This window comes from Ciconia boyciana, chromosome 3 (assembly GCF_034638445.1).
Source record: "Ciconia boyciana chromosome 3, ASM3463844v1, whole genome shotgun sequence".
NCBI lineage: Eukaryota > Metazoa > Chordata > Aves > Ciconiiformes > Ciconiidae > Ciconia > Ciconia boyciana.
In genome coordinates, this window is record NC_132936.1 from 8,681,048 (window position 1) to 8,707,478 (window position 26,431).

Genomic DNA, 26,431 nt, shown 5'->3' on the forward strand with positions numbered 1-26,431 from the left:
ACCAGGAACGTTTGTGGCCAGTCGAAGTGGTCCAACATGGGACGGTGAGCAGCCGTGCCGCCTTCCGCAGGCTGGCAGAAGTACCCGGCCGACCACAGTTCCCAAGACTGAGACGTTCCTGCCAATGACTTTCTGATCCTCCTAATAAGTTTTTGGGAAGGAGGGGTTATATCCTTCACACATGCTGGGGGCTGGGTGTGGTTGAGGACCACGTCTATAAGAATACCGGAGAAAGGTTCAAATTACAAGAACAATCGTCCTTCTGGATGAATTTCACTATCGGGACCTCAAGTCCCCTAGACCCCATTTTTCACTCACTTTCACTGCCCTCCATTTATGCTCTATGATGACAGAACTGATCCTTCTTTCTTCTACCCTCCATCTGCCACCAGGAAACCAAAAATGACCAGTTTCGCTTAATCTGCTGAAAGCCAAAGGCTGCAAATCTACTGGATATAGGTGCAAGTGTGGCAGCTTAAAAAAACCACTCTTGTCTTGAGGGTCATTTGGTTTAAAAAATCAGTGAACCATAAAGCAGGTGGAAGCCAGTCCTTGTTCACCTAACACAGGCATCTAATGTGGGTTTTACATCGGCCGCTCAGTGAAGCAATCCTCTTAAGTAAGTGCCTAACTTACGCCTAGGGCTGAAGAAGAGAAGTTAGTGCCTTCAAGACTTCCTGATACCTGTCCATCAAGTCCCTCCATCCCCCAGGAATTTATTCCTCTGGTTCATTCCCTCCTTGCCAAACTGTAGACCTGATTTCTGGTCTCTGTTTTGCTTCAGCTCTCACCCACCAGAAAGCAAGGGTTTTCTTTTTTTTTTTTTCTTTTTTTCCCTGTTGGATTATAAAGCTGTCTGCTATCAAATCTCTTTCACGTACGGACTTGCAGAAAATAATGAAGTCACCTCTTCACCTTCTATGGTATAAACTGAGTAGTCTAAGCTCCTTAAGTCTCTGCAAGGCAAGTTTCCATCATTCTGGTCTATCTCAAGTCAGGTCTTACTGTGTTCACCCAAGGATTTGCACCAGATTAACTAAATTGGTTTAAAAATGAATAAAGTTGAATCCTTGTAACCTTCCAGACAGGAACTAATGACACCTGCTTTACCTCTCCACCCTAGGGCCTTTCCATCTGCCGCATCATCTCCAGCGTTGCCATCACTCCACCGCCACTAGTGCTAGTGGGGCTCCTTGGCTGCCTTTAACACCGGCTCTGCTCAAGGGCCAGCAGGGAGGGAACTGATTTAAAGAATAATCACTTTGATCTCTTTCCATTAGTCAAGCTTTGCATTTGATTCCCCTGTTTGAAGCCATAGATGGAGACTTAATGGGAGCCGGCTTCGAGCCAAGCAAAGGTTTTTCTTACCTCTCCTCCACTGCTCCCTCCAGTCCCGGTGCGTCCATGCCTGTCCTTGGCTACGGGCCTACCAAGCCCATTCAATTTACTGAACTTGAAACTTCAAGGACATCTCGTTTCACATGACTGACGCCTGGTTTTGCAGTCCTTGCATGCTATGGACTCACGTGTGGTTTTACACGGATGCCCTTGCACGCCTTCCTCTGCTCCCAGAGCAGGCCCTGCAACCCCGCCGTCCATGGCCCTGCCGAGCTCCGGACACCAGGCCTCCCATGTGTGCAGGACGTGCGTGTCCTCGCCTGTCACTTCATGTGCACTGAGCACCGTCATCTCGGTGCAGTCACTATCTGGTTTATGTATTATTTATATACCCATGATACAGCAAATGATCTGAGCCCAGCAGAAAACACAGCCCAGGCTTGAAGAGAGCACAGGCAGAAATAACCTTGCTAGTTTTCACAACTCTCCACTCTTAGGATTTAATCTGTGGGCCTGATCCTCCTCCTGTTTCACTCACTTCGTTCAATGCCTCCTTTCTTGTTCTTTCCCTACCACCTCAGTATGAACAGCAGAAAACCCTTCATTTCAAGCTGTGCCGTTTGCTTCTCTGCCTTCTTGACTTTTGATATCTTCAGTACCTGAAAACGGTATTTTTTTTTCTCCTCAGTCTCTTAATTTCCCTTCTTCTACATTAAACAGCCTTATGAATGTCTTCATTTATTCACATTATAAAATCCTTACATCACGGTCAGTCGCTTACAGACATGCACCCTCCAGTTTCTTATACATTATTTAATTCTCTTTGCAGGAAAGCTGCTATTTAATATAAAACTGTACAGTGTCATATTGATCTTCTCTTCAGATGATTCACATGTTGTTTAAAATCACATTAATGGATTACTATTTTTTGCCTTTTTTATTTTCTTCTGACTGTTCTGAGAAGCTTAAGAAACTATCCTCGGACAAGGCTATATATTTAATTTTCTTAAGACGTCAATAAAACAGTAGGTTCTGAAGCAGTTTCTGAAGCTTATAAAGCTTATTCTTTACATTGAATTTTTTAGACTGTCTTCCAAGTACACACTGCCAGCCGAAGTAATCTCCCAATTTTAGACAACCCTATTGTAAAAGTGCTGTCAGGTCAAGGGGATTCATCTTCTTCTGTCCTTCAAACAGATAATAACCACAAAGCACCCACATTTCCACACTTTTAGTCACATACATTGTCTTGTCAGCATACGCAGTCTTCTTGGCTCTCAAATTGCATATATTAGAGGGCCCATCCATTATCTAAAAACCTAGTTCGTGGATCCACTTCATTTCGCCGCCTCCCAACTCAACTCATATCTCAGAAGAAGACAGAAAGTGTAATACCCTCTCACCTAACACCTAATGACTCACTCCCTGTCACACAGAAACTTGCCAGAGGGGCTTGATGGAGAACTGTAGTCGTGCTGTTATTTCCCTAAACACTCATTCCAAAAACATAACTCTCCCTGAACATATACCCATGTACAGCCACAAAAATGGACTTATAACTCAGACCCTCTGGCACATGCATATTGTTTTAAGATGAGTAACGAATGACTTCTACTCGTCTGTTTGTGATAGTCCCGTAATACTACCCATCGAGCCAGAATTTTTACTGCCTTTTTACAGACAAATGGCAGATAAAGGGTAAAAAGTCTCAGCCCTATTGAAGCTGATGGGAAAACACCCACTGATTTAAGTGGCACCAGAACTTCTGGTTGAGGCTGCACCCTTCCGCATCAGTGACACAACCGAAAACAAGGAGAGAGGAGCACAGGAGCCGATGCCACAAATCATTAGGAGTCTGGTGGTCCATACTTGCTTTAATGCTTTATAAGGGTGCAGCAGATGTATTAGGTGCAGTCAGGTAGTGGCATGTATAGCTAAAATGGTCTGACATCTGTTTCTAAAAAACAAAATGCAATAAACCCGTCTTTGTAAGATTTTAACCATTTAGGATGAAATATTCCAAGAATTCCAGGAAAAACAGGTGGAGAACAAGAAAGAAACCGTGAGAAAATGTTATTTTCTCCATCTTCAAAGACCCTCTGTGGTGACACCCTGCAGTCTGCATGCTCTGGGGCTGCTAACTGGTGAGGTCAGGGTAGGTCACTTTGGACCAGAGATGTGCCCTCCACCACGCCAGCGAAAATGCATCGAAACCTGGCCAAAGCTGGGCATGGTCATGCTTGAGCTAACTGAGCAAGCAGAAAGCAAAATGTGGTTGGGAAAGATAAGCTGCGTGTGCACAAAGGGAGGTGGTAGGTGGCCCAGCGAGGCAGGGTGTCCAGTGCGTTGTCCTTCACACTGGTGGCACAGCCCAGGACCACATCATGCATCAGGCCTGGATGAGCCCCCGTACCTCCATCTGGGTCGGTTAACAGGGCTATAATCTCAGATGCCTCCTTTGGGGTGAAAACCAAACCAAAACCCAAGAGCGCATGACCCTGAAATTCAACACTGAGGGGAACAATGTTAACCTCAGAGGTAAATGTAATTTTTGGCATCACCTGACTTGGAGCATATGATCGTGTCACCTTATTATTTTGATATAGTCCTTTTGTAAGACCTGCTGGAATGACAGAGAGGTTTACACCCTGCTGCAAGGTGGTATCTCAGTGTCCCATCCAAAGCAACACAATATTTGATAAGGAATGTGCAGGCCACATACATAGAAATACAGTGGGAGAAGGCCAAATCAAGAAGTGAGCATTAACAACGCTTACGGCCGCAGACAAATGAGCAATTAAAGTGGCTTTACTCTGTATTTTAATAGTTTTTTTTTAAAAGTTGCAACCCAAATTCAGAAAGCCTCATTGCTTGCAAAAGTAGGTACAGTGATTGAAATTCCTGAACACTTGCACAAATTAGCTGCCTGGTCCAAATGGGAAATGCTTTTGTCTGAAAAGGCCTGACTTTGCTCCGTACAGCTATGAGGGTCAGCTTTTTCTCACCTGCATTTCTAACAGCACACCCTGAAACATCCTTTCTAAAATGCACGGCTTCAGCCATGCCGTGCTTTGCTTCTGCCATCCTCACTGTCATTTTAATACAAAGAATAAAAAAGGAAACATCCCCAAACCGCTCTCATTTCTTGGCGTAACCCAAATGTTGCACTTTTTCCATGGTTGCATCTCACAAGTCACTTTATAGACAATAGCAGATTAATTATAACCATGCATTAAGCAAATTCCCATGACAAGACATCCTTACTGTGGTCGAGACAGAGTGCACTGAAATGATAGGGAGGAAATCTGCTCCTTCCCCCCCATAAAAGTCTCTTGGTGGGCTTGTTACAACTGAAAACCAGCACGGCTGCTCTCAGAGCCCCGCGGGGTACGCCGAGGGCCTGAGCGTGACTTTGCAGGCTGTAACGTCACTTGTGGCAACAGCTTGGGTGACTGAGATGAGAAGGAAGGAGAGGGGGAGACTTTGCTTGATTTGGGGTTCATTCAACTGATCGATGTTTTGGATGCTTTGTTAAAGAGAGACCATGGGAATCAGAGCAGAGAAAGAAATGAGACTCTGGGAAAAATTGAAAGAGATCATGCAATCAGTGACATCTATCAAGACACCTATCTGCAATAGCATTATTTTGATGTTCCTCTTTATCGAGAGGTGGAATGCAAGTCTGCATCTCTTTCCTGGGCTTGCTCCCTCCCACGTTCACAAACACATTGCTGTTAGTTAAAAATTTACTGACTTAAATTACAGGATGAACACCTTCAGAAATCAGAAAAAAAATCTGCATAAAACGGTGAGATTTTCTTCAAGGCAAGTCTCAAGGGCAGTGCCCACCTTAAGCTCAGAGTGAGGAGGGAAGCAACGCTCACGTGTTGCGTTCACTGCTATTATTTGTCATTCATTCTTTGCTGCCTGCGTTTCCCTGACTTGCTGATAGCATCTTCACCAACATCAGTTCTTCAGCCTGTGCCTGGGCTGGGAGGCAAGGCTACCTGCACACCTTGTCCCACAGCACATGTCCTTTCCTTTTGTCACATCCTTGTCTCCTGGGCAAAATAGCGCCAAATTTGTGAACACAGAGGAACACAAAACTATATGTGACTGGTGATCACTCAGCACCAGATCAGACCTCCCTGGCCATGCAAACATTCCCCAAACTGGTCTGTCCCATGCACTGAACTAGGCAGAAATCGTCTGGGGAAAAAAACAGTGATCACACGATTAAAGATTGTACCAAAAAGTACCAAAAGATCTGCAGAAGGAAACTTTCTTTTCAGCATTTCCTCATTTCCTGTGTGTTTGACTTTGAAACATTATTTAAACTTTTAATACAGGTTTTGGTATTCAGTATTTACGGTATCTACTTAAATGAAAAAATAAACACCCCCCGCGTAAATGGAACATAAATGTTGCAGCACCAAAATCCAGAAATAACAGATTGAAAGCATCTTTAATCCTAACCTTTTGAAAAATGTTCTTTTTTTTGCAAATCTTTCTTAATGACCTATCCCTTTTTTGGCTCGCCTGTTAAGGCAACTTTTACTGGGAATTGCCTGCTTCAAAATGTTGCTGAAGAAGTATTCAAATTCAGCACTTAAAACTGACAAAAAGAAAAAAACCTCCCATTTTTGGTTGCCAGATTCACTAAGGAAAAACATTTCACAAAAATGTATCATTAATCTATTGTCACAACACATTCTTAAGTGTTTGGGTGAGGCTAGGGCTGTATTGATCTTTTTGGAATGGAATATTCTTATCTACTGCATTTCTATTTTTAATGAAAACATGGATATGCATATAAAATTTATGGTTTTATCGAATGTTATGGTTGACATGAAATTAGTTGGTTTTGGAATTCTACTTTGTGAAATGTTTCTTTTGTGCTTTTGTTCTTTCCTTTTTTTTTTAAGTTCCACATGAGAAAAGGAAAATTTTTATATCTGGAGCCTTCTTGAAAAGAGAAATTTCCATTCTCTCCCATCTCTATTCTGCCCCTCTTGGCCAGGAATTCAAAACTGTTTCCATTTATCGGTTGTTTTACTCGGAGCTTGGCAGGTCCCAGCCCCAGGCCAAGAGCACCGAAGGGAGGATCTTCCTTCCAGCCAGGTCAAGGCTGAGGTGCTTTACCAGGAGAGCGCGTGTGAGAAACTTATGTTGCCGTTGCTTTTTTGGGTTTAAAAAAAAATTGCCGTCTGTAAAGACTTTCATTGGTACTAAATTGAAAGGAAGTTTATTAGCTCGTTGCATAATCTGTGTAAAGTGTCCAAAGAACCTTAATTCCTCTCTTCCCTCCCCTGAGCAAACAGACAAACAAACTGGCAGCTTTCATCTTTGGTTTTGAAACAATGCTTTCCACTGAAGCTTTAAAAAGAAATCTAACCCTGCACAGTTTCCTCCTTTCTTAGCTGTTATAAAAGCTTATTTTAACACATACGGCCCATTCGATGTGTCCTTTAAAAGGGAAATGGTCCTTTAGCATAGCATGAAGAAAAAGCTCCAGCAAACAGCATGTGGGTTTTTTTTGTTTTTTGTTTTTTTTTTTACCTTTCCACATGGTCAACGTTGCCTGCCACACCGACCCCTCCAATGGTATAAATTTTCCCATCGTACACCAGACTGTTGTGTCGACACCTTGGGACTGTCATGCGGGACACGAGGTTCCAGTTATCGAGCAAGGACATGTAACACCAGACATCAGCAAGCGTGACACCCGACTCCATGCCGCCTGGCACCGACGTGCGGGTGAGGGAAAGAAAAGGGAAGAATTACATGAGATCCTGGAATGGCAGCAGCTTTGCACACAGCAATCAAAGCCAGTTACAAAGTAAAAACTCTTCAAATGACATTTGACTAATTAAAATAAATCACCCTCAATACTGAGCATCTGTTCCGATGATGCATATCTGTGTCATTTATTCACGCGCCCCAAAGGCTGTATTTTTTTAACAAGATGACATGAAGAAATCAAGATGTCAGACTACGAGGGACATGTACATAAGGGGATAGACCCTTTTCAGTGTTCATAAATAACTTCCACTCTATTAAATTACTGCAACACTTGCAAGAAGGTGTCAGGAGGCAGAGCCTATCTTGGCTTGCGAGACACAGGCCAGTCTGAAATCTAAAATGCTTAACACAGTGATGGATTGAAGCAACATATACATGGGCAGAATAAAGCCAATACTTGCACTGTAGGCTTAATGTCTAATTTTCAGGGACAAATTTCTTATTTATTTTCATTTGCTGATAAAGGAAAGAACCAGCTGTACCACTCCTGTAAAACAGTTCAAGATGCTCCAGTGAAATATTTATATTGGTCATTTTTTAACTTCTGACTGAAGCTTCCAAGGTAGCCACTTAGGGGGTGTCTTACTATCCCCATTTTGAAGCATAAAGAGGTGAAGTGATTTATTTGAGACCACACTAGGAGCCAGTGGACGAGCCAGGAAAAGAAACTAGACTCAGTTCTGTGGTTTAATGAGAAAACCAGGCTTCCTCCTTGGTATTTTGCTCTCCAAACCTATGCTATGCAGTGTGGGGTCCAGTACTTGGAGCTTGCAGGAGTTCATTCCCACTTCTGTTGGTTCCCCTTCCCTCTTTCCCGTGTCTTGTAAGTTTGAGCAAAGCAAAATATCCACCGACACTCAGCTAGGTTTCCAGCCATAAGGGACTTCCACCTCTCCTACTGTAGCCACCGAATACCATCAGCTCATCCAGATTCAAGGGTAAGAGCTGAAATAATCTTTGAATTTAGGATTCAACAGCTTTTGTTAGCAGATATGGCACAGCCTAAAATGGCTCTACATACTGGAAAGTACCTCAGCTAAGAATAACTAAAAGTCAACATCCCACAAAAGCCTCCATAGAAGGCTTTCGCTCCAGCAGCAAAACGACCATGGGCAAAAAAAGGTCAAGAAATAATTTCCAATCAATCCTTAGGGCCTCTATGCAGTATTAATGGAATTTAGCACCACAGGCAGCAATTTACTGTGGCAAATGCAGTGAGGGAACTCGCCAAGGGAAAGGCAACAGCTGTAACCCCTTACTGGTACTGCCTGGTGCATCTGCGCTCCCAGCTACACCCTGGAATCGCACACAGCCGCACCTCCCTGCCCAGGCTCCTCTTTCTGTCATCAAACCTCCACTCAGCTGCCATCAGAGCACCCTTGCATGGCCTGGTGGGAATTGCTTTTACCCCTCCAGCCAAGCAGAGATACCACCAGGCTGCAAAAAAACAGACACCGTGATGCTACGGGCGCAGTGTAGACAGCTACTTTGGGAGTTAAAGCCTTTTAAGGAGTGTGGTCTCAGTTTCATTGCAACTAAGAAGATTATAGGGCTAGTGACTACTGTCAAAAGAGAGGTCTCAACAACAACTACAAAACATGAATGCTCCTGTAAGCAAATACTGTAAGTGTAGGTCACATATTCAGCAGTTCAGCCTGTCTGTCTCAAATTCCATAACCCACCATTTAGACTCAACTACAGCCAGTATTTTAAATTGTGTTTCTATGGCAGTGAAACCTCTTTGCATGCTTGATGGTTGTCAGACCTATTTTCTTCACGTTGCAACTGCAAAATATTGTGTTGACTGCTTTGAGAGAACATTAATGCCGCAGAGAAATGGAGAATGATAAAAGCAGGGAAATCCCTCTCTCCCAACCTCCCTCCCACTTGTCTTGTTTTTTTTTTCCCCAGGAGCAGCTGGGTAAAACTCCTGCATGTCCTACGTTGTACAGAGGAAACTTTTCTCCCAGCCCAGTAAATCTGGGGGATGAATGGATTGAGAGCAGCCCTGCAGAGAAGGACTTGGGGGTACTGGTGGACGAAAAATTGGACATGAGCTGGCAATGTGCACTTGCAGCTCAGAAAGCCAACCATATCCTGGGCTGCACCAGAAGAAGCGTGGCCAGCAGGTCGAGGGAGGTGATTCTGCCCCTCTGCTCCGCTCTGGTGAGACCCTGCCTGCAGTTCTGTGTCCAGCTCTGGAGCCCTCAGCACAGGAAAGACATGGACCTCTTGGAGCAGGTCCAGAGGAGGCCACAAAAATGATCAGAGGAGTGGAATACATCTCATGCGAGGACAGGCTGAGAGAGTTGTTGTTCAGCCTGGAGAAGAGAAGGCTCCAGGGAGACCTTATTGTGGCCTTTCAATAAACAAAGGGGTCTTGTAAGAAAGACAGAGAGAGACTTTTTAGCAGAGCCTCTAGTGACAGGACAAGGGGCAACAGTTTTAAAAGGAAAGAGGGTAGATTTAGATTGGACATAATTCTTTACGAATAGGATGGTGAGACCCTGGAACAGGTTGCCCAGAGAAGCTGTGGATGTCCCATCATTGGAAGTGTTCAAGGTCAGGCTGGATGGGGCTTTAGAGCAATCTGATCTAGTGGAAGATGTCCCTGTCCGTGGCAGGGGCTTGGACTAGATGATCTTTGAAGGTGCCTTCCAACCCAAACCATTCTGTGATTCTGTGAAATCTGATGCTTACCTGAGAGATAGATGTTGTCCCCAGCGCTGACCACGCTGAAAAACTCTCGATCATAGAAAGGCAGGCTGGCCAATGGGTACCACTTGTTGTTTTGAGGATTTAAGCAAGTGACTGCTGTTAAAGCACGTTGATTCATGCCAATCATCTGACGACCTCCAACTAAGACTATTACCTCGGCTACACCTAGGATTCAAGTAAGAGAAATATTATAAAAAAGTGACATCTCTCAACCAGGCAGGAGCCTATCAAAAAATACTCGGCAGTCAGGGTAATTTTAATGTATCGTATATAAATCTGTTTTAGACTGTGCAATCAAACCAGGAAGGGTGAGAAAAAAGGGTGTGTGTGGGGGGGAGAGCAGTGGGTGAGGAACGACACTATGAACACGCTTGGGAGAACCTGGGAGGGAGCATGCCATCTGGGCAAAACTTGAAGGGGAAAGAAATAAAAAGGCCTTTCCATGTAAAGGCCATGTCCATTGACTTCAGCAGTCTTTGCGTGAGACTTGCACGTAGCAAATTCCTGTTCCACTGAAGAAAACGGGAATTTTGTCAAGGATTGTGATGGCTTTGGAGCTTGGCCATTATCCAGGGAAACTATGTTTGGACTTTAACCTGAAGAAGGTGTTCTCACACTAAAAGCTAATGTCTAGAGGAGATTTAGGCTATGGTTATGGTTCTTCAACATGATTTTCTCTCTCCATATACGCTATGAACAGATCATTTTCTATTGGGTTTTTTTTCTGCTTTTCCCAGACAAAGCAGGTTTTCCAGATGTAGATAGCCCCTGCCCTAATATGGTTATTAACTGAGATTTATCTGTGCTTGAACAGTGGGCCCAAGCCCCTAACACGCAGAGTGTACCGCAAGCCAAATTCTCTGTTCGTGCAAACGGACAAAACTTTTGCAATCTGCATCTCAGAGTTTTTATTCCCACTTTACAGCCAGAGCTGAGTCAAATCTGATCTGAGTGTTACTCCAGACTCATCTCCGCAGTGACGGGTTGTAGTTTAACTCTGGGATGTTTTCTGGCTCCAACCCCAAGAGTCAAATGCTGAGGATAGTTTGGATTTAGCATTTAGCAGAAGCGTTAAAAATGTTTCTGCAGCAATTGTAAGCCCCAGTGCAACTTGTTGCCAGGAGAGGTAGGGTCAGAAGCAGGACCACGAGGCCACAAGCTGGAAGGAATCGCTATTTCAGGAGCTGTGCTCGCGGCTGGACCCGTTGCTGTGATGTGTTACGGTGCCCAGCCTAGACACAAGTGTGCACAGGTGGGGGGGTCAGAAGCGCAGAAGTGAGATTGCCAGCAAGAGAGATTAGGAGCTGCAGCAGAGAGAAATGCGTCTTCAGAGTAATGGATTATCGTCATTCTTCATTAGCTTTTTCAAAAAATGTATTTGTGTCATTCGAGCAAGGTTACTCTCTTAAAAGTTATTAAGTTAAAGTGCTGTACAGTTTTAAATAAATATTTCTCAGTAACAAGAGACCATTATTTTTGTGCCACACCAGAAAATCTAATCACCTGTGCAAGACATAACTTGGTTACAATCAATGACCTCGAGAGCGCATGTGACATGCTGCAGCGAGTCCACAAAGGGTGTTTAGAGATCCTTTGTGCCTACATGAATGCCGTTGATATGCAAAATAACATGATTCTATATAATTAGACTCTGACCTAAAAAACTATAATCACCCTCTCGTACCCCAAGAGAATCACTTTTCCCTCATCAACAAGCTTCTGGAAATGGTTCATATTACACCTACAATTTTATATACATAAAATAAGCACTTTTCAAAAATCCCTTCAAACATCACACCGTTAGTCGTCTTCAATGAAAGACTTTTTAGGGTAGATTGTTATTGAAAGTCCTCTACACTTCATCCTTCTGAAAGGTGCCTTGATGAGGCAGTCTCCAGAAGCTGCAAATGCTGTGGTTTGATATGCCATCTCTGTGCCACATTAGCATTAGTGGCAGCGACAGAAAGTTTTGCCTGGCTTTGTGATTGTACTTACGGGAGGCAGAAGTACAGGCAGCACGTTAAAACAATTCACCTGTTTCATCTGACTCCTTGGATGCAGTGTTCCTACATGGTATTTGTACTGCTCTCTGTTCAACAAATATTTAGGGTATTTCTCACACTACCATGAGATGGGCTCTGCTGGTGAGTTGGGCACTTGGGGTATTTTCATGTATTTTTCCAGAAAGGAAAATGCATGTCTTCCTCAGGTGAGAAACTTCTTGAAGCGGCACAGTTCTCCATAGCTGCTGGGTTTTTATAAGGGAATATATCATGTGTGATCCATTGGTTTTGGAGGCCGCAAACAGCCTGAACTGGTAGTGTAAAGACTCGCTGTATGAAAGTGGGCTGCAAAAGTGAAGCTGTTTTATGAATATTAATCAGCTGCTCCCTGCAAGAGGCTGAACGGCAAAAAGCAAATGTTATTTGTCACCTATTTTTGCAGCTCGAGAAACTGAGGCACGGAGAGCAAGGGGCTCACTTTCAGGACAACGGGGAAATGTCACGGTCTCTGCCCAAACTAGTAATTCTTAAAAATTTGGCTCCTTAAAATCTAGTTTCAGAAACGTACATCTCCACACTCATGTCTGACCATTGGGAGAAGCTCCTAAACACTTGAGCAAAGCAGAAATGGAAAACTGAGCTTGAAATATCACCAGGCTCTGAGAAGCAGCCAAGGGAAGGAGCTGAGGTCCATGCCCCATCCCAGGGCATGTCCTGGCCATGCCTGGGAACCGCCGGACCAGGGAGCTGGTGTCGTTGAAGGAAGTTTTGCTTTACCTGCAGAGAGCCTGGGCCGGGTCCTCGGCGTCTGCATCTCTTGTCGGGCGTGCGGCAGCATGTGATAACGTTTGGCTTCGTTCACTAGATCCCGGCAAGCCTCCGAAGACTTTATCAACTCCTCGTTGTCAACAACATTTAGCAGATAGCTGGGATGGATGAAGGGGAGGCGCACCACGGCCAGCAGCTCCGCAGCATACTGTGCGGGGGGAAATAATAACACACTGCAGCCTTCGTGCTGGAGTTCAGCCGCTCCGCATCTCTGCCTCCTTCCCTGCAAACCGTCCCGTCACCCAACCTGGAAAGACACTTGCCACGGATGCTGCATACAAGCCCTGTCTAGCGATCGGGTGGGACAGAGACAACGCAGCCCTCAGTGCTCCCCAACCCAGGCTGGTTTTGGTCCTAGGAGACTGAAAATAATCTTCAAAAGGTGGCAACTCTTGTTATATAGCACTGTATGGAGGGACTTTTGAAACAAAAGCTCACTCTGAACTCAGGCTGAATATAACACCTTGTGCACTGGAGACACGGAGTAAGCTTTTGAGTTTTCTGAATTAACCTTGAAATGTGAGTGTGGTTGTTGATAAATAAAAAAAATAAACCCAATAAAAAAACCCAATTAAAAAAAACCCAAATAAGCCTTTTCTGGCACTATAAATGTGAAACAAAAGCCGGTAAATAGGGTGGATTTCAACAACTGCTGTGGCAGAGACTGAACAGTATCAGCCAATTTGCTAAAAATCTTTTAATTAATAGGGTTTATTTGTTGGTGAAACAAATCATGTACTTCTAGATTTTGGGAAGTCAGACTCCAGAGGGTGCTATACAAATACTGACAGTAAGTTTCATCTTCTAAATAAATACATTAAACCTCGGAGGGCAAAGGACATCTGAGCAAATGAAGCTGTCTGTCACTGAACATGGCTTAAAGGAGAACAAAACCCCAAGAGAGAAAACTGCAATCGAAAAACCGAGAGCCCATCCCCAGATTATTCTTTTTATATATAATTGGTTATATCACAACACAGCACAAGAGTACAGTGAAAAGCAGAGTAATAGGAAAATGCGGTTCTTGAGAAGAAATGCATACAAACAGGATGCAAACTAAGGGTGCACAGCAAGAAAAGATAATCATCTGCTGTAATAAATATTCATATAGTGGCAGCATCCAAAGATCCCAACTGGGACTGAGGCCAGGATGCAAATAAATATTCCTGAGGTCCGTGCAACTGGTCCTGAGAAACGCTGGGTGCCAGCAGCATCTGCTGGCCTGCAGATGCCTCCGGTCTTCCAGAAGCTACTTGGCTCTTGCTTTCTTTTCCAGCAGCATGCCTGTCCCTGCAGCATGCAAGAGCCAAGTCACAGCAGGAGCAGGGATGGGAATGGGGCAGGGGCACAGCGAGATGGGAGGGCTGGCCAGGCAGGTGAGGATGCAGTGACACCCGGGACTGCTTCCAGGGCTTCCCCTTTCCCCACCCAAATTGAACAAGCAGGCTTCATTTGGGAGGAAAACAGAGGATTTCTCCTCGCAGCAGGAATTCGCACCGCTTTCCTGCCAGAGAGCCACATCAGCCTGGTGCAAGCTCTGTCAAAGCGAGGATGTAACTACCTGTGGGGAGCTGAGCCCCATGGGTGCCTGTGGGGCCACGGCAGCAGGGAGACGATGAGGGTCTCAGGCTGATTCCCAGCCCCCTGCTCACCGGCCCTCCTTGACAGGGGCCAGCAATTTTAGGCATAGCCTGAAAAGCTGAGGCCTGGCCACCGTGCAGTTGTTTGGGGACAAAAAAGTTGTTTGGGTGATGCAAGAGGGACGGAAAAATGACAGTGCTCCTCATCTGAAAAAAAACCCCCATGTGAGCAGCGAGTCCGTGGCTCCTCGCTATTACCTCTGGTGTGGCACAGGGCCGAGCAGGACTTGAGATCACTTCATCAGCCTCCAAACCAGAAAAGAAGGCACTCCTCTCTTTTCCCTTGCTGAAATCCATTTCTAAGGTGCCTTCTAGGAGGTAAAACGCCTGCTCCCCTTCCCTGGAGTCACAAATGTCAGGCACTTGGCTGCAGATACCTTAATGTCATTAAACGGTACCTTGTAGGAGAGGGAGCAGTGGACATATGGCAGTGGGTGGCAAAGCTCTGATTTCAGGAAGTGCTTTTTTTAAAAAGGTTGGGGGCGTTTAACCTTACACAGGAGCCAAGATGAAACGTGGCATCAGGACACAGGAATAACGCGGATAGTTGGTATAACGGGGATGAGCCAGACAGCCCCCGGGGGGGAGGTTAATCTCCACTACAGGCTGCTCAGGAAGCAGAACGAGTCACTAAAGGGCAGTTTAAATAAAGTTGTAAAATACGTGGAGTCTATAGCGGAGCCAGCACCTTCCCTCGGTGCGGTGGGACATGCCAGAGCTGCCCCTGATGCTCCCGAGGCAGGTCTGCGCTGGAAGCATCCGTACCGTGAACCAAGGCAAAACACAGGCACAAACAGTTGGGCCACTAAATTAGGACATGGGGTTCAACAGGCACCAGGATGTTCCAAAGTCGAGTGTGAATTCGCATTGGGAAGAGAGCTCCCCTCCGGCAGGGACGGACAATTCCCACGGGCCCGGCAGAGCGACTGCCTCCATCTCCCACCTTTCCCAGAATAAACAGGGCAGCACCACTGCCTGAGCACAGCGAGCTCTCCCTCTCGCTCGCCCACCTTGCTTTAATTAGATAAGTGAGAAAATGTGATTCTGTTTCTCTCCTGGATTCCCCCCCCCCCTTCTCTCCTCTTTTATCTGAGCTCATGGCTTATTTTGAAGGGGAATAGTAATTAGAACATGTTGCTCCCTTTCATCAGCTTGAAAGTTAATGTCACATATCAAAACTGATGTCACTTTTCCCTCTTATTCTTCCTTTTGCTCAAACAGCTAAAAAAAGCCGGCTCTGTGTGTGTGTGTGTGTGTGCGCACAACTGCGCGCAGTCGCGACTCGGGCTCGCCGCTGATGGCATTAAGGGTACATATAATGGCAGTGTTTTTCACCAAGGGATTTGAAGAGTACGCACCATCGCAGCATCTCTAGAAGACAGGAGAGGCTTTTATAAACCAATGGCTTTTCGCACCAGCTCTTTTAAGCACTATAGTCAAGGGTGAATTTCATTTAGCCTCGCTGATTTAAGAATATTCAAGTGATTTAGGCAATCAGCAGCCTTTTTCTTTTGGGTTCTCCCTTATGAAGGCTTCCTAGCTCTGTTAGCTGTGATTGTACTAAATATCCTGTTACTATTATCCTTTTCATTTAAGACTGGAATAAGCACTGTAAAGCATTTCAACCTCCTTACCATACCATCTGTTATTTGCTCTCCAGTTTCTCTTGTCTTTCCATTGTTCCTTATACAGCTATGAAATATCTACTGCACCTACTGATGTTACCGGTTTTTATTAAAACAGCAGAATACCTGCGCAGGGCACACTGCCAAATTCAGCAGACAACAACCTCGGGTCCCTGGAGTTGCGGTTTGCGCCTGTAACTCTGAGGATATTTTCTTCTCACTACTCAGCTGTGGGCGCTGGCTGGACAAGTAGAAATATTTCTCAGATCTTTGCTGGGAATCACTTATGACTACTCTACAACCTGCATCACATGCCAGGATGAAGCAGAGAATATTAATGCCCCTTCTGGCCTAAAATTAGGAGTTATCAACTCATAAACATGGGAGACCATGCCTCAGCTCCTTGAAAATGGACACCATTATGCAAAAAACTAACAAATATATTGTTTAAAATGCTAGGGAAGTTTTTGAACACCGTCAGGACTGGTTTTTCAGGTGACGTGAACCTCCCCTTGGATGAAGGGAGCTGCTCGGGTTTTGCACCAGCAGAGGCTCTAGTCCATAACCTCCTTGCTGAGCAGTGATGCTGCCGGATACTCCCGCGGTGCCGTGCACAGCCGGGGTGATTCTGCGGGAGCCAGGGCACTGCTGCCACCCGAGCAAAGGCTTTTGGGACAGTCACTGGGGACACAGTAAAGTAGCGACTTTTGAGAGTTGCTATCTGGCCTGCTTCAAGGCACCTGTTTCACTGATACCGATTTCAGTGGCTGAACTGAAAGCAGGGTCTTCAACCAGCCTGCAATCACGAGTGTGTTTCATAAAAACAGGGAAAGAAAAATCTTAGGAGATCTTATCTTTTCTTAATTACCTAAACATTTCGGGGGAGAGATTCAGCTCTAAATTCAGATACCTAAATAGCTACATACAAGCAAGTATTTACTTGTCAGCTAGACATGTTTAAACTCATGTTATAATTAATAGAGATTTAGTCAACACACTTAACAGTCCCCAGAGCAATCTGAACTGAGAGGATGCATCACGCACCAGGGGAGGCAGAGAATATCAATGTCCCCTTCTGGCCTAAAACTGTGAGCCATCAGCTCCTGGGAAAGGGAGCGTGTTCCTCAGACCATGCCTCAGACCATGCCACGTTGAGCTGTCTACAACCAGACGTCAACCCAAACTGGAGGGTGATTAATTCTCCCCTCTGGTGGGAATTTTGGTGTCCATTTGCCCTGGGTGGCATGCTCAGAAGGTTGTGATCACGCTACAAGGAAGCCTAAATGTTATCATTGGGTCAGCGTTGACTCAGAGGAATATATGATCAACACGATCTGCTATACCTTGAAGCTGACCCTTTCAAGCCTTTCCCTAATAGTCTGTTCATACTTAAGTTACTCCCATCTCGTAAGGCCAGAGCTTGAGCAAACCAGGTTACAAAACAGTTGAATGTATTTTTTTTATTCCTGGCTGGTAGTTTGAGTGAGGACATTTACTTTGCTAAACTTCTTGTGACATTTCTTCTCCTACTAATTATATCGGTATTATGAAAACTTGCTTGCAAGTGGGCTTTGTTCTGGTATCTTCTAAGTCTCAGTAACAAAACCCTCTTCAGTATCACATTAAAAATAATCCTTTTTATTCTCAAATCTCTAATCCAATAAAATCCTCACAGGTATTCTCCAAAAGGACTCTCAGTGTGCTCCTGCATAGACTTGGGCTACAACAGTATACAGTTGGTTTTAAAAGGAAGTATGTTTACTGTGACAGAGTCAAATTTCCTGCTCCTTAAATGCTACACTGGAAAGCTCTGAAGATTTTTAACATTTTTGAAGTAATGCCCAGAGAGGTTAAAATAATGTTTCCCTTATGCCTTATAACTCATCTGTCTCTCTGGTTTACTGTTCTTCCTACAAAGGACCCTTTGTGCTATCTGCCTAAAGAAACAGGCTTCAGCTAGAAATACAAATACAGAAGTTAGACTGCCCATATTACAATAGGGTTTTGCTCCAGTAAACTGCTGTTTCAGCTCTTTATGCATAATTCCAATAGAGTTTTTAAAAACTTTATGAAGTAGGAATAGATTTGATTCATTTGAGAGCTACAAAGGAGATTTATGTTGTCTCACATAAACCCGGGGTTCAGACTCGCCCCACGTCTTGCACCGGCCTGATCTGAGAGCTGCAGCCAGGACGTCCTCAGATGGAGGAAGCCATCAGGGACAGAGCTGAAGCAGAATCAGTTCCCCACTGCATAAAACTCCTTCAAATGAGAAGAGGGCACTCTAATTAAAAAACACCACCCCAAACCCCCAAAACAGCAGACACTAGCCTTTGATGGCTACCCTGCGGCCAGGTAACGAGCCACCCAGCAGGCTGTGCCAACGGCGATGGCTGGGCACGTGGCGTGGTGGCCAAGCAAGAAGGCGCGCTGGAGCGGTGACGAGAGCGGTCACTCCCCGCAATCACCTCCAGCCCAGCCCAGGCTTCCCCGGCAGGTTACCCAACCTGATATTCAAAATATTGCAGGCCCCAAGTTTCCAAGTGCAAGCCCGCAGGGAACTGGCTGGTCTGGGGAAGCCAAAGCTGTTGGTGCACTGCTTTGCCATTCTCAGAAATACGCCTTTTTCGGCTACATTTTCACGGCGCTGCCCTGCTCCTTGGTAATGAGGGTACTTGCTTTGATACATCTAACCCCTGGGTATTACAAAGACTTGCTGTGTTTCCAGTAACCTCCTGCACATTCCAACACCCAAGGTCACATCCAAGCCTAAGCTCTCTGGTGCACTCGGTATATTCATTAATCACCCGTATTGACTTCTTGGAATTGCAAGGCTGCCTTCAGATTAAACCAAAAGGCTTGGCAGGATGTCAGCCGACAGCCTCATAATATCACGAGATAAACACGTGGCAAAAAATCTGGTCCGCAGGCGCTGGGTTCACCCGGTGGCTCAGTGGCGGGATGCCACGTGCATAAATCTCATGCCTAGCAAGAAGGAAAGAGCAGCCCCTCTGTCTTCCTGAAATAAGGTTTCAACGTGACATCTTTATGGCAGCACAGCTGACTAAACACCATAATGTCATCAGCGCTGCATAAAGCGAACTGCTGTCCTCTTCTCTGGACTGTTTGCAAAGCAGCACGCGGGTAGGAATTTCTAGCAGTAATATGATTAGAGTTTTCTAAATATGCAGGAAGATAAATCACTGAGCCATCATACTTGGAATTTACCTGATACTGAGGCTTAAAAAAACTCCGCTCTTACCATGAAATCTCTATCTTGCTGACTAAACTCTACCAAATAAACCCCCTGAATTCCCCCAAAGGTTACTACAGTGGTGAGTGGCGTTCCTTTTGTGTATGGGAGGTCGCCTATTCCAACACCTGTATGCACACCACAAAAGCATGCTGCCAACAACGAAAAGGCTGAAGCTTGTAAGATGCTTCCCAAAACCAAGTCAACTCCTGATACACCCATCCCTGCAACACACTGATGCACGAATCCATGCGCAATAATTCTCCAAAATGCTTCTTGCCTACAGCGTAAAACAGTTGTGTTTCTGCAGGTCCACCCTGAGCGCTGGGGCCACGTGCTGCACAAGGCAACGCAGGTGAGCACACGCGAGGAGCTGCGCACAGATGTGTGTCTTTGTAAGGCCATTGCTTCAGCAACAGCAGAGAAATATTTTGCAAAAAATAGGAAAATATATTAGAAAAGCCACAAATTAAGAGACTGAGAGGACTGGGAGACAAGGGAGCTCCTCAAACCAATTTAAACTTCTGAGAAATAATTCAGCAGATTTTCAGTCCAGGGTATCCCTTTAAAAAAACTTAGAAGTTTCGTACGGGGGGAATTTAAGGAACTGCTAATGTCACCTGCATCCTCTCTTTTTTTATTTAATGCAGTTTCTTCCTCCAATATATAGCTAAGGGCATGTTCTTGCACTGATTCTGTTCCTGCTGCTGCCTTTTCTTCTCCCTCTGTAAGCCTGTACAGCCTCTGAGTGTGTCTGCAAAAGCCTCATTTAAATCTGAGCTCTTTGAGCAGCCCATCTCTGGGAAATCACAGGGGTTACCGCTCATCCCTTGCGTTTTTCACTTTCAGAGAAATTGGAGCTTCTTGCACTTTCATTATGGCATCTTTTTGAATTTGTCTGCTCTTCCCACAAATGGATTTCAAAGCACCAGGGTAGTCTGGGCTTTTCAAAGAAGCCTAATTGAACCGTAATAGAGTGTTAGTGCCTAATTCACTTAGGCTTCCTTGGAAGCTGCTTTTTCATACTTATTCCAACACTCCTTTCCTGAAGCTTAATGCCCTTAAGTACATTGACTGATCAATTAATTTCCTATTATGATGAACTTAAGTAATTTGTACGTGCTGGTATTGGATACCAGCTGAATATATCATTACCTCCTTGTCACCACAGAGCAGAGTTGGGATTGTCCTTGTTCCTTGTCAGATTCTCCATTTTCTTGGAGGAATTCCTGAAAACAATTCTTTAAAATGTACCTGAGAAATTATGCTACCATCTCAATAGCCTAACCGCAGACCAGGGATCTTCCATCTGCTCTCTCATGGTTACCAACCCCTTCTCCTCTGTAGGATCTTGCCTCCGAACTGCCATTCTCTGTCACTGCCAAAATATAGCTCATGGGCATTTGTAGCATTTTTGACATATATCCTCCTCTCCTTCTCTCCATCAACTTTCCCTACCCTCACTGACAAGATACAGGGCTTTCAGGTGGGCTTTGTGTTTGCTTAGACTAATTTGCCAAGTCTCAAATTCATCCCAGTGGTCCTTACTGTTGTTATACCCCTTGCATCCTTCCAGGCAACTCCTCTCCTTGGGGCTTCAAACACTTGTAGACATTTATCCCTCTTTAGCTGTCATTAGGCCAAGTCATGCATATTCATATCTTTTAATCTTTTTTTTCTCACATCAGTTCCTTCAGTCTTTTAATCATTTGTGTTGCTCTTCTCTAAATTACCTCCAATTTGTCTACGCATCTCTGGTTCTCAGGCACCATGAAGACGCTGTTTAGACAAATCTGCCTCAGAGGACACAAGTTCATAGAAGGCTTCTTAATGCCTTTATGGTGGAGATATTTCATTTTGCTGCTGGACACTGTGATTTTAAACAGGGTTTAAAGAAAGGGCACAGGATTATATTATTGCAGAGTGCAACAAAACGTGACTGCCATTCAGTCGAGCCTCTCATCTGTCCCTCATCGCTGCAGTACCTGCCTCTCTTCCAGCACTACTCCGGGCAACTTGTTAGAATATTTGTCCTCTCCTCACTTCTTGTCCCTCCTCAGGGTGAGAGGGAAGCTTCATTCAACTGGACGTCTTGTTTTCCCAGGCTTTGTGTTATTAATAAACATGTCGCTATGTTTTTTTATGTCAGAGAAAAGAGATACAACTTTGGACTTGGAGCAGAAAGTGGGAAAGTTTCCAACAAGCTTTGGTACGTCCGTGCTCTGGGCAGGCAGCAAATTGCTGCACATCCAGCAACTGCACATCTTCCCCATCCCGCACTGACGCTGGGCATGACTGCAGCTCTGCGCAGCTCCGGCAGTTGTTAGTACCAGTGGAAAACATGGCTCGTTATCCACCGGATCCTCTCAACAGCCCATGTGGGAGGCATCACTTCCCTCCAGCTTATAGAGTAAGAAATGGGGGCAGAAAGGTGAAACAACCTGCCCAAGGCCACGCAGAGAGCTGGGGGATGAGCTCAGGTGAAGACTGCTTGGGGCCTGCCAGAAATCTTTGCTTGTTCGGATGGCTCAGACCGTCCTGGTTTCCAGACAGTAAAGCCTCCATTATACAAGACATTTTTTGCATGAGTTCGCTGGAGTTGTAATAAGCTTATCAAGGGGATAACTGTTGGGATAAACCCTACAATCTTGTCCATCAGTCAGGAAGAGAAATAAATAGAAAAAAACCAGTAAATTCAGCTTTTCCAGATGTGTCGGTCGGCTGCAGGCTTTCCACCCAGTGACAAGCAATCAAGAGGACTCCTACAACTAGCGCTCTGCGTCCGCTGGTACAGGAAACTACCCACCTGGTTCAGACCTCACATCACAGGTTGCTTCTTTTGGTTAGACCGATTTTACATGACTGCACTACCAGCAGGACTAAAATAGCTCCGTAAACATTACCACATGAGCTGGCGCGCTGCTCCAATGCACTGGATACAGTTATTTACCAAATCCCAGCTTAAGACATATGTCATTATCTGAACTGCCTTTCTGTCTTACGTAGATGGATCAGTAACCTTTAAAGCACTGTTATTCCCTCTTTGTAACAAGTCTCGGATGCTGTTTTTTTTGTAATGCCACAGAGCACTTTTAGAAGCATCGTAAGACTTCCTATGAGCACAATTTACAAAATTAAAAGTCAGCCAGAGCACAGCTTTTCAACTTGCCTTGCAAGCAAATCCTGGTTCCTTCCCTGCCAGTGCCCTCCAGCCTGGTGGGGAAACAATTAACAAAAGCAGAAGCAATTAGATACCTGAAGAAGAGCTTTTAGAAAGGCAGAGAAGAGCAAGAAGATAGCAAACTCAACACCCTTCCAGGAGAACAGGAGGCTCCATTAAAAATCTCCGTCCCAGAGGCTCCCAGAAAGGGATCTGGACAGGAGGGGAGGCAGTGATGGATAAGTTGTCATAAGAGTACGGCACAAGGAGCTGCGGTGTGGGGAACACAAGTGGTGAGATTTACTGTCCCCAGGTGTAAGCTTGCCCTCCAGAGTGGCACAAAGCCATTAAAGCACAGGGAGTTCTGGAGGGCTGCAGCTGCCCTGGGGGCAGAGGGTGCTCATTTAGAGAGAAGGCTCCTTCCCCAAGCTCCTCTGCGGGGATGTCTCTGCTGAGCGAGCCCCTGCCAGGCTTTGCTGGGGAAGATGGACATGTAGGTGAGATGAAGAGCACAGACCTGTTCCTGTTTGTGCCATACATCCACCTTTGGGAGAATCACCAATTCAGTGCTTGGAAGAAGCTGCCAAAGAGGCATTTTAATCACCAGCCGTTGGGGCTATTGAAAATAAAAACGTGACGATAGAGGCAAAGGGAGATGTGGAGAGTGGAGATAACGAAGAAAGTGCGGGCCCTGGAAATCCAGGCCCTGAAAGACTTAACTGCCAGGACTGTTTTTGGGAGAGAGAAATAAAACCAGACTGGTCACCTGAGGAGTGCAGTAGAGCAGGATTGATGTCTTGGGGCTGTTGCAATTCATGGCTAAAACCTCTCCAGCAACCCTCCCAACAGCTCCCACCAGCTGGGTGCAGAAGCAACAATCCTGTTGCACTGGTGTCCTCCACGTGCTGGTTCCCCACCCCAAAGCGTCTAAAGAGAGCTGAGTGAATCCATCTCACCGAACTGTGAATAAAGTCAAAATATCCATGCACAGCTCCTGCAAGAAGGTCCATCCCACGTTAGGTATTGCCATGGTTGCCCAGTTCTGCAAAGCTCTGAGCAGCCCGTGCATCTCATGGGAGCTTGGGCAGCTCCTAGCACAGTGGGCCCTGCTGCACACCAAGCACAAATTTTCACTCATCATCTTTATCAGAAATAAGATTATTTAGGTCTATCTTCCTTCCTATCCACTATCAGAGCTATTTGTTCCTGGGCTCTGAAAATGCAGAAGTCATTATTGTAAAGATGGTACTTTTCATGGTAAGTGTGAATTTCTATTTTTAGAAAATAAGTACCTATTTAACTAAGAGCTTTATAATAGATCAAGCAGTGCAAAGAGTACAAAAAAAGTGGAGCTGTGACCCAAAGAAACTAGTTTAGTGGTAGGATTGGGCATGAAAATAGTTATCTGCTTGGTATCTTTAATATTAATTTATTCAAGACCCTCATCTCTGGATAAATACAAATTAAAAATTAAAAGCCCTTGTAAAGTAATGCATGAAACCAGAGCACCACAGAGAAATTTGGAGAAGCAAATAAAACTGCCATCATAAACTACAAAGGCACTGCAGAACCAGGGCAGAGGGGAAGGCAACTTGGAAATAAAAAGACCCCACAAAACCAACCCAACCGCAACACGAAAGGAAGAGAGGAAGAGATGGTGGTGGTGGCAGCAGCGAGAGGGGGGCAAGAAAAACCACCACTTAAAAAAATAAACTCGTAACATCACCGCAGCAGGGCGCAGAAGGAAATATTTAAACCAGCAATTTTGAAAACGTAACCCGACCTCCTGGTAAGTGGCACCTTCTGTTTGCACCAGGCAAACAGGCTCCTGCTGCAGGGCTCCCGTACTCCGGCCCCTGGGAATAATCCCTGAGGTTGCATCAGGTTCAGAGCTCAGAGCTGCACAGAGCTGACTGCTGTCATCAAACTTTAAGCAAGCAGGGAAATACTCTGTAAAACAGTGTGTTTTTCAAGGCCAGCGAGAGCCAAAAAGGGGCCCATTTCAATAAATCAATGATACTGTGGAAGTGTTTTAGGCAATAATAATATTGGGCAACACTAAATGGCATCGCCGGCACATGGAGGAGGTGGTCAGAGGGAGCGGTGGGTCCCCAGCACAGGACTGCCCTGCTGAGCTACATCACCTGCTCGCACGGGGCAGGACACGGCTGGAGAACGGCCCTGGGGGCTGCAGGCTGCCGGTAGGGGCCAGGGGCAGCGGCACCGCAGGCAGCGCAGGCGGCAAGGCCTGGCCTGGCATGGAGTCCCCACCATCCTTAATGTCCTTATCCTCACCCAGCAGCCTGGTGAGGCTGGGAATTGCTATTTCTCCCACTTTCCAGGTGAGGGGCGGAGGTGCAGCTGCTCTGGATCACATCCAATGACGCATTTAATATCCCAATAAAATTCCCATTTAAATCAAGAAGGTACAGCCTTTCATGATGTGGGATGGCGTCAAAGGTGCGTGGCCAAGTGTTTCCCTGAGCCCCAGTCTGGTCCCTAAGCAACTGGACTGTCCTCCTTAAACTAGCCAAAACTGTGACCAGGGATCAAGAGAAGTTGGCCTTGTAGGATGGGCCAGCAACTTTGACCTCCAAAGGAGGGGAAAGGAGGAAAACAAGCTTCCCCTTCTGGGGGCTGTGGGGAGAACCGGCCTCCAAAAGGAGAGGTTTGGGGTTCAGACCCCCACAATTCACTACCCACAAAAGCCAACTTGCTCGGCTGCACTGAAGGCAAGTGGCAGGTTTTTAAATATCACCAGGGAAGTCTTCTGGTCCCAAGGACAATCATCAGCCTCCAAACAGTCATTGCTTCTAGCACTGATCTGGAGTCAGTGCTGAGCAAAGTAATACACTTAGTTTCTTGAGTCAAGAGCAGACTGCATAGCTCAGATGGTTGAGGAAAGGCTAACTCTAATAAATATATAATACCCAAGGGGTTATCTAAGCAGCCAATAAGATACAGGAACTTTTTTTTAATGTACTGAAGTTACACTCATTCAGTATGTGGCATCAAAAGAAATACAGATTTTCTGACAGATTTTTATTTCCCACTGTTACTAAAACGCACCCCCTTCTTAAAGCAGCATCTCACATAACTCTAATCCTTCCCAATTTATCTCCGACCAAGCCTGCAGCCAACAACTCAAGGCCCTAGCTTTGTACCACGCATGTCACAAACGAGATTTTGATTCTAAATGATCAGATATGGGGATTAGATTTTGAAATTACATGCATTTTGTGCATAGCCTTCATTCCCTTTCTCTTTTTTTATCTGAACTGCCCATCCCATCTCCTACGCATCCTCATGTTTAAAATTGCACTGGGATGGTTTCTATTTTAAAAGAGGCATTCATGGGAACAGAGCAGAAAGAGGCTGCTGAGATTATTTTTACCTGAGCTCTGATTGCAGCGTCCTTCTTAATCCACTTTATCACTGTTTCATACACCAGCTCCTCCGCTTTGGTGTTCAGGCTGTCATTGGACATGTAGGAAATGAAGTCGTCTTTTGAGATATTGAGGATCTCTTCTTGGTTTGCCACCTCTGGGAAAATCTGCAGGGCATATGCTTTGGCCATGTTGTATAGTTCAGTGCACTGCATGGCTTCAGCCATGGCTAATATTCCTAAGCAGTTGCTAGCAGTCAGCTGTTTTTCTAAAAGGAGCAAAAAAAAAAAAAAAAAGCAAGTGAGAATTATTAAAACCAAGATTCTCATTTTTACCGAGATCATGAAAAACTAAGTGCCACGGACAAACCTCCAACCCTAATCAATTTCAGAGATTTAATTAGAAGCAGCACCCTGGGTTACTTTAGGATTGGGGTTTAAAGTACAAAAATCAAAGTCTGTCTAACAACTGAGCTGGGGATGGGGGGAGAAATGTACTTTCTGAGTTTGCTTTTCGTGTAAGCCTTCACGAGGCAGTAGGGAAACCTACTGACATAATAGTATCTAGGGCTTCCCAAGGGACGGGAACCCAGCCAAGAGACTGCTCCTATTTCTACCGCCTACAATGTTGCTTTAAGAAACAGCAAAGATGTAAACGCCAGTGCAGACACTTAAGAAT

The 26,431-nt window shown here is 45.3% G+C and overlaps 1 protein-coding gene across 10 annotated transcripts in view; it reads right to left on the reverse strand.

The window, feature by feature from the left end:
* The window catches only part of KLHL29 (kelch like family member 29), a 403,118-nt gene that overhangs the window by 24,773 nt on the left and 351,914 nt on the right, over window positions 1-26,431 (reverse strand). For all 10 annotated transcript variants that reach the window (XM_072858453.1, XM_072858445.1, XM_072858448.1 and 7 more), the window contains 4 exons: window positions 25,762-26,021; window positions 12,639-12,837; window positions 9,841-10,023; window positions 6,898-7,078 (listed from right to left, as the gene is read on the reverse strand). In XM_072858453.1, coding sequence (XP_072714554.1) covers window positions 6,898-7,078; window positions 9,841-10,023; window positions 12,639-12,837; window positions 25,762-26,021 — 823 coding nt within the window. The remainder of the gene's footprint in view (window positions 1-6,897; window positions 7,079-9,840; window positions 10,024-12,638; window positions 12,838-25,761; window positions 26,022-26,431) is intronic.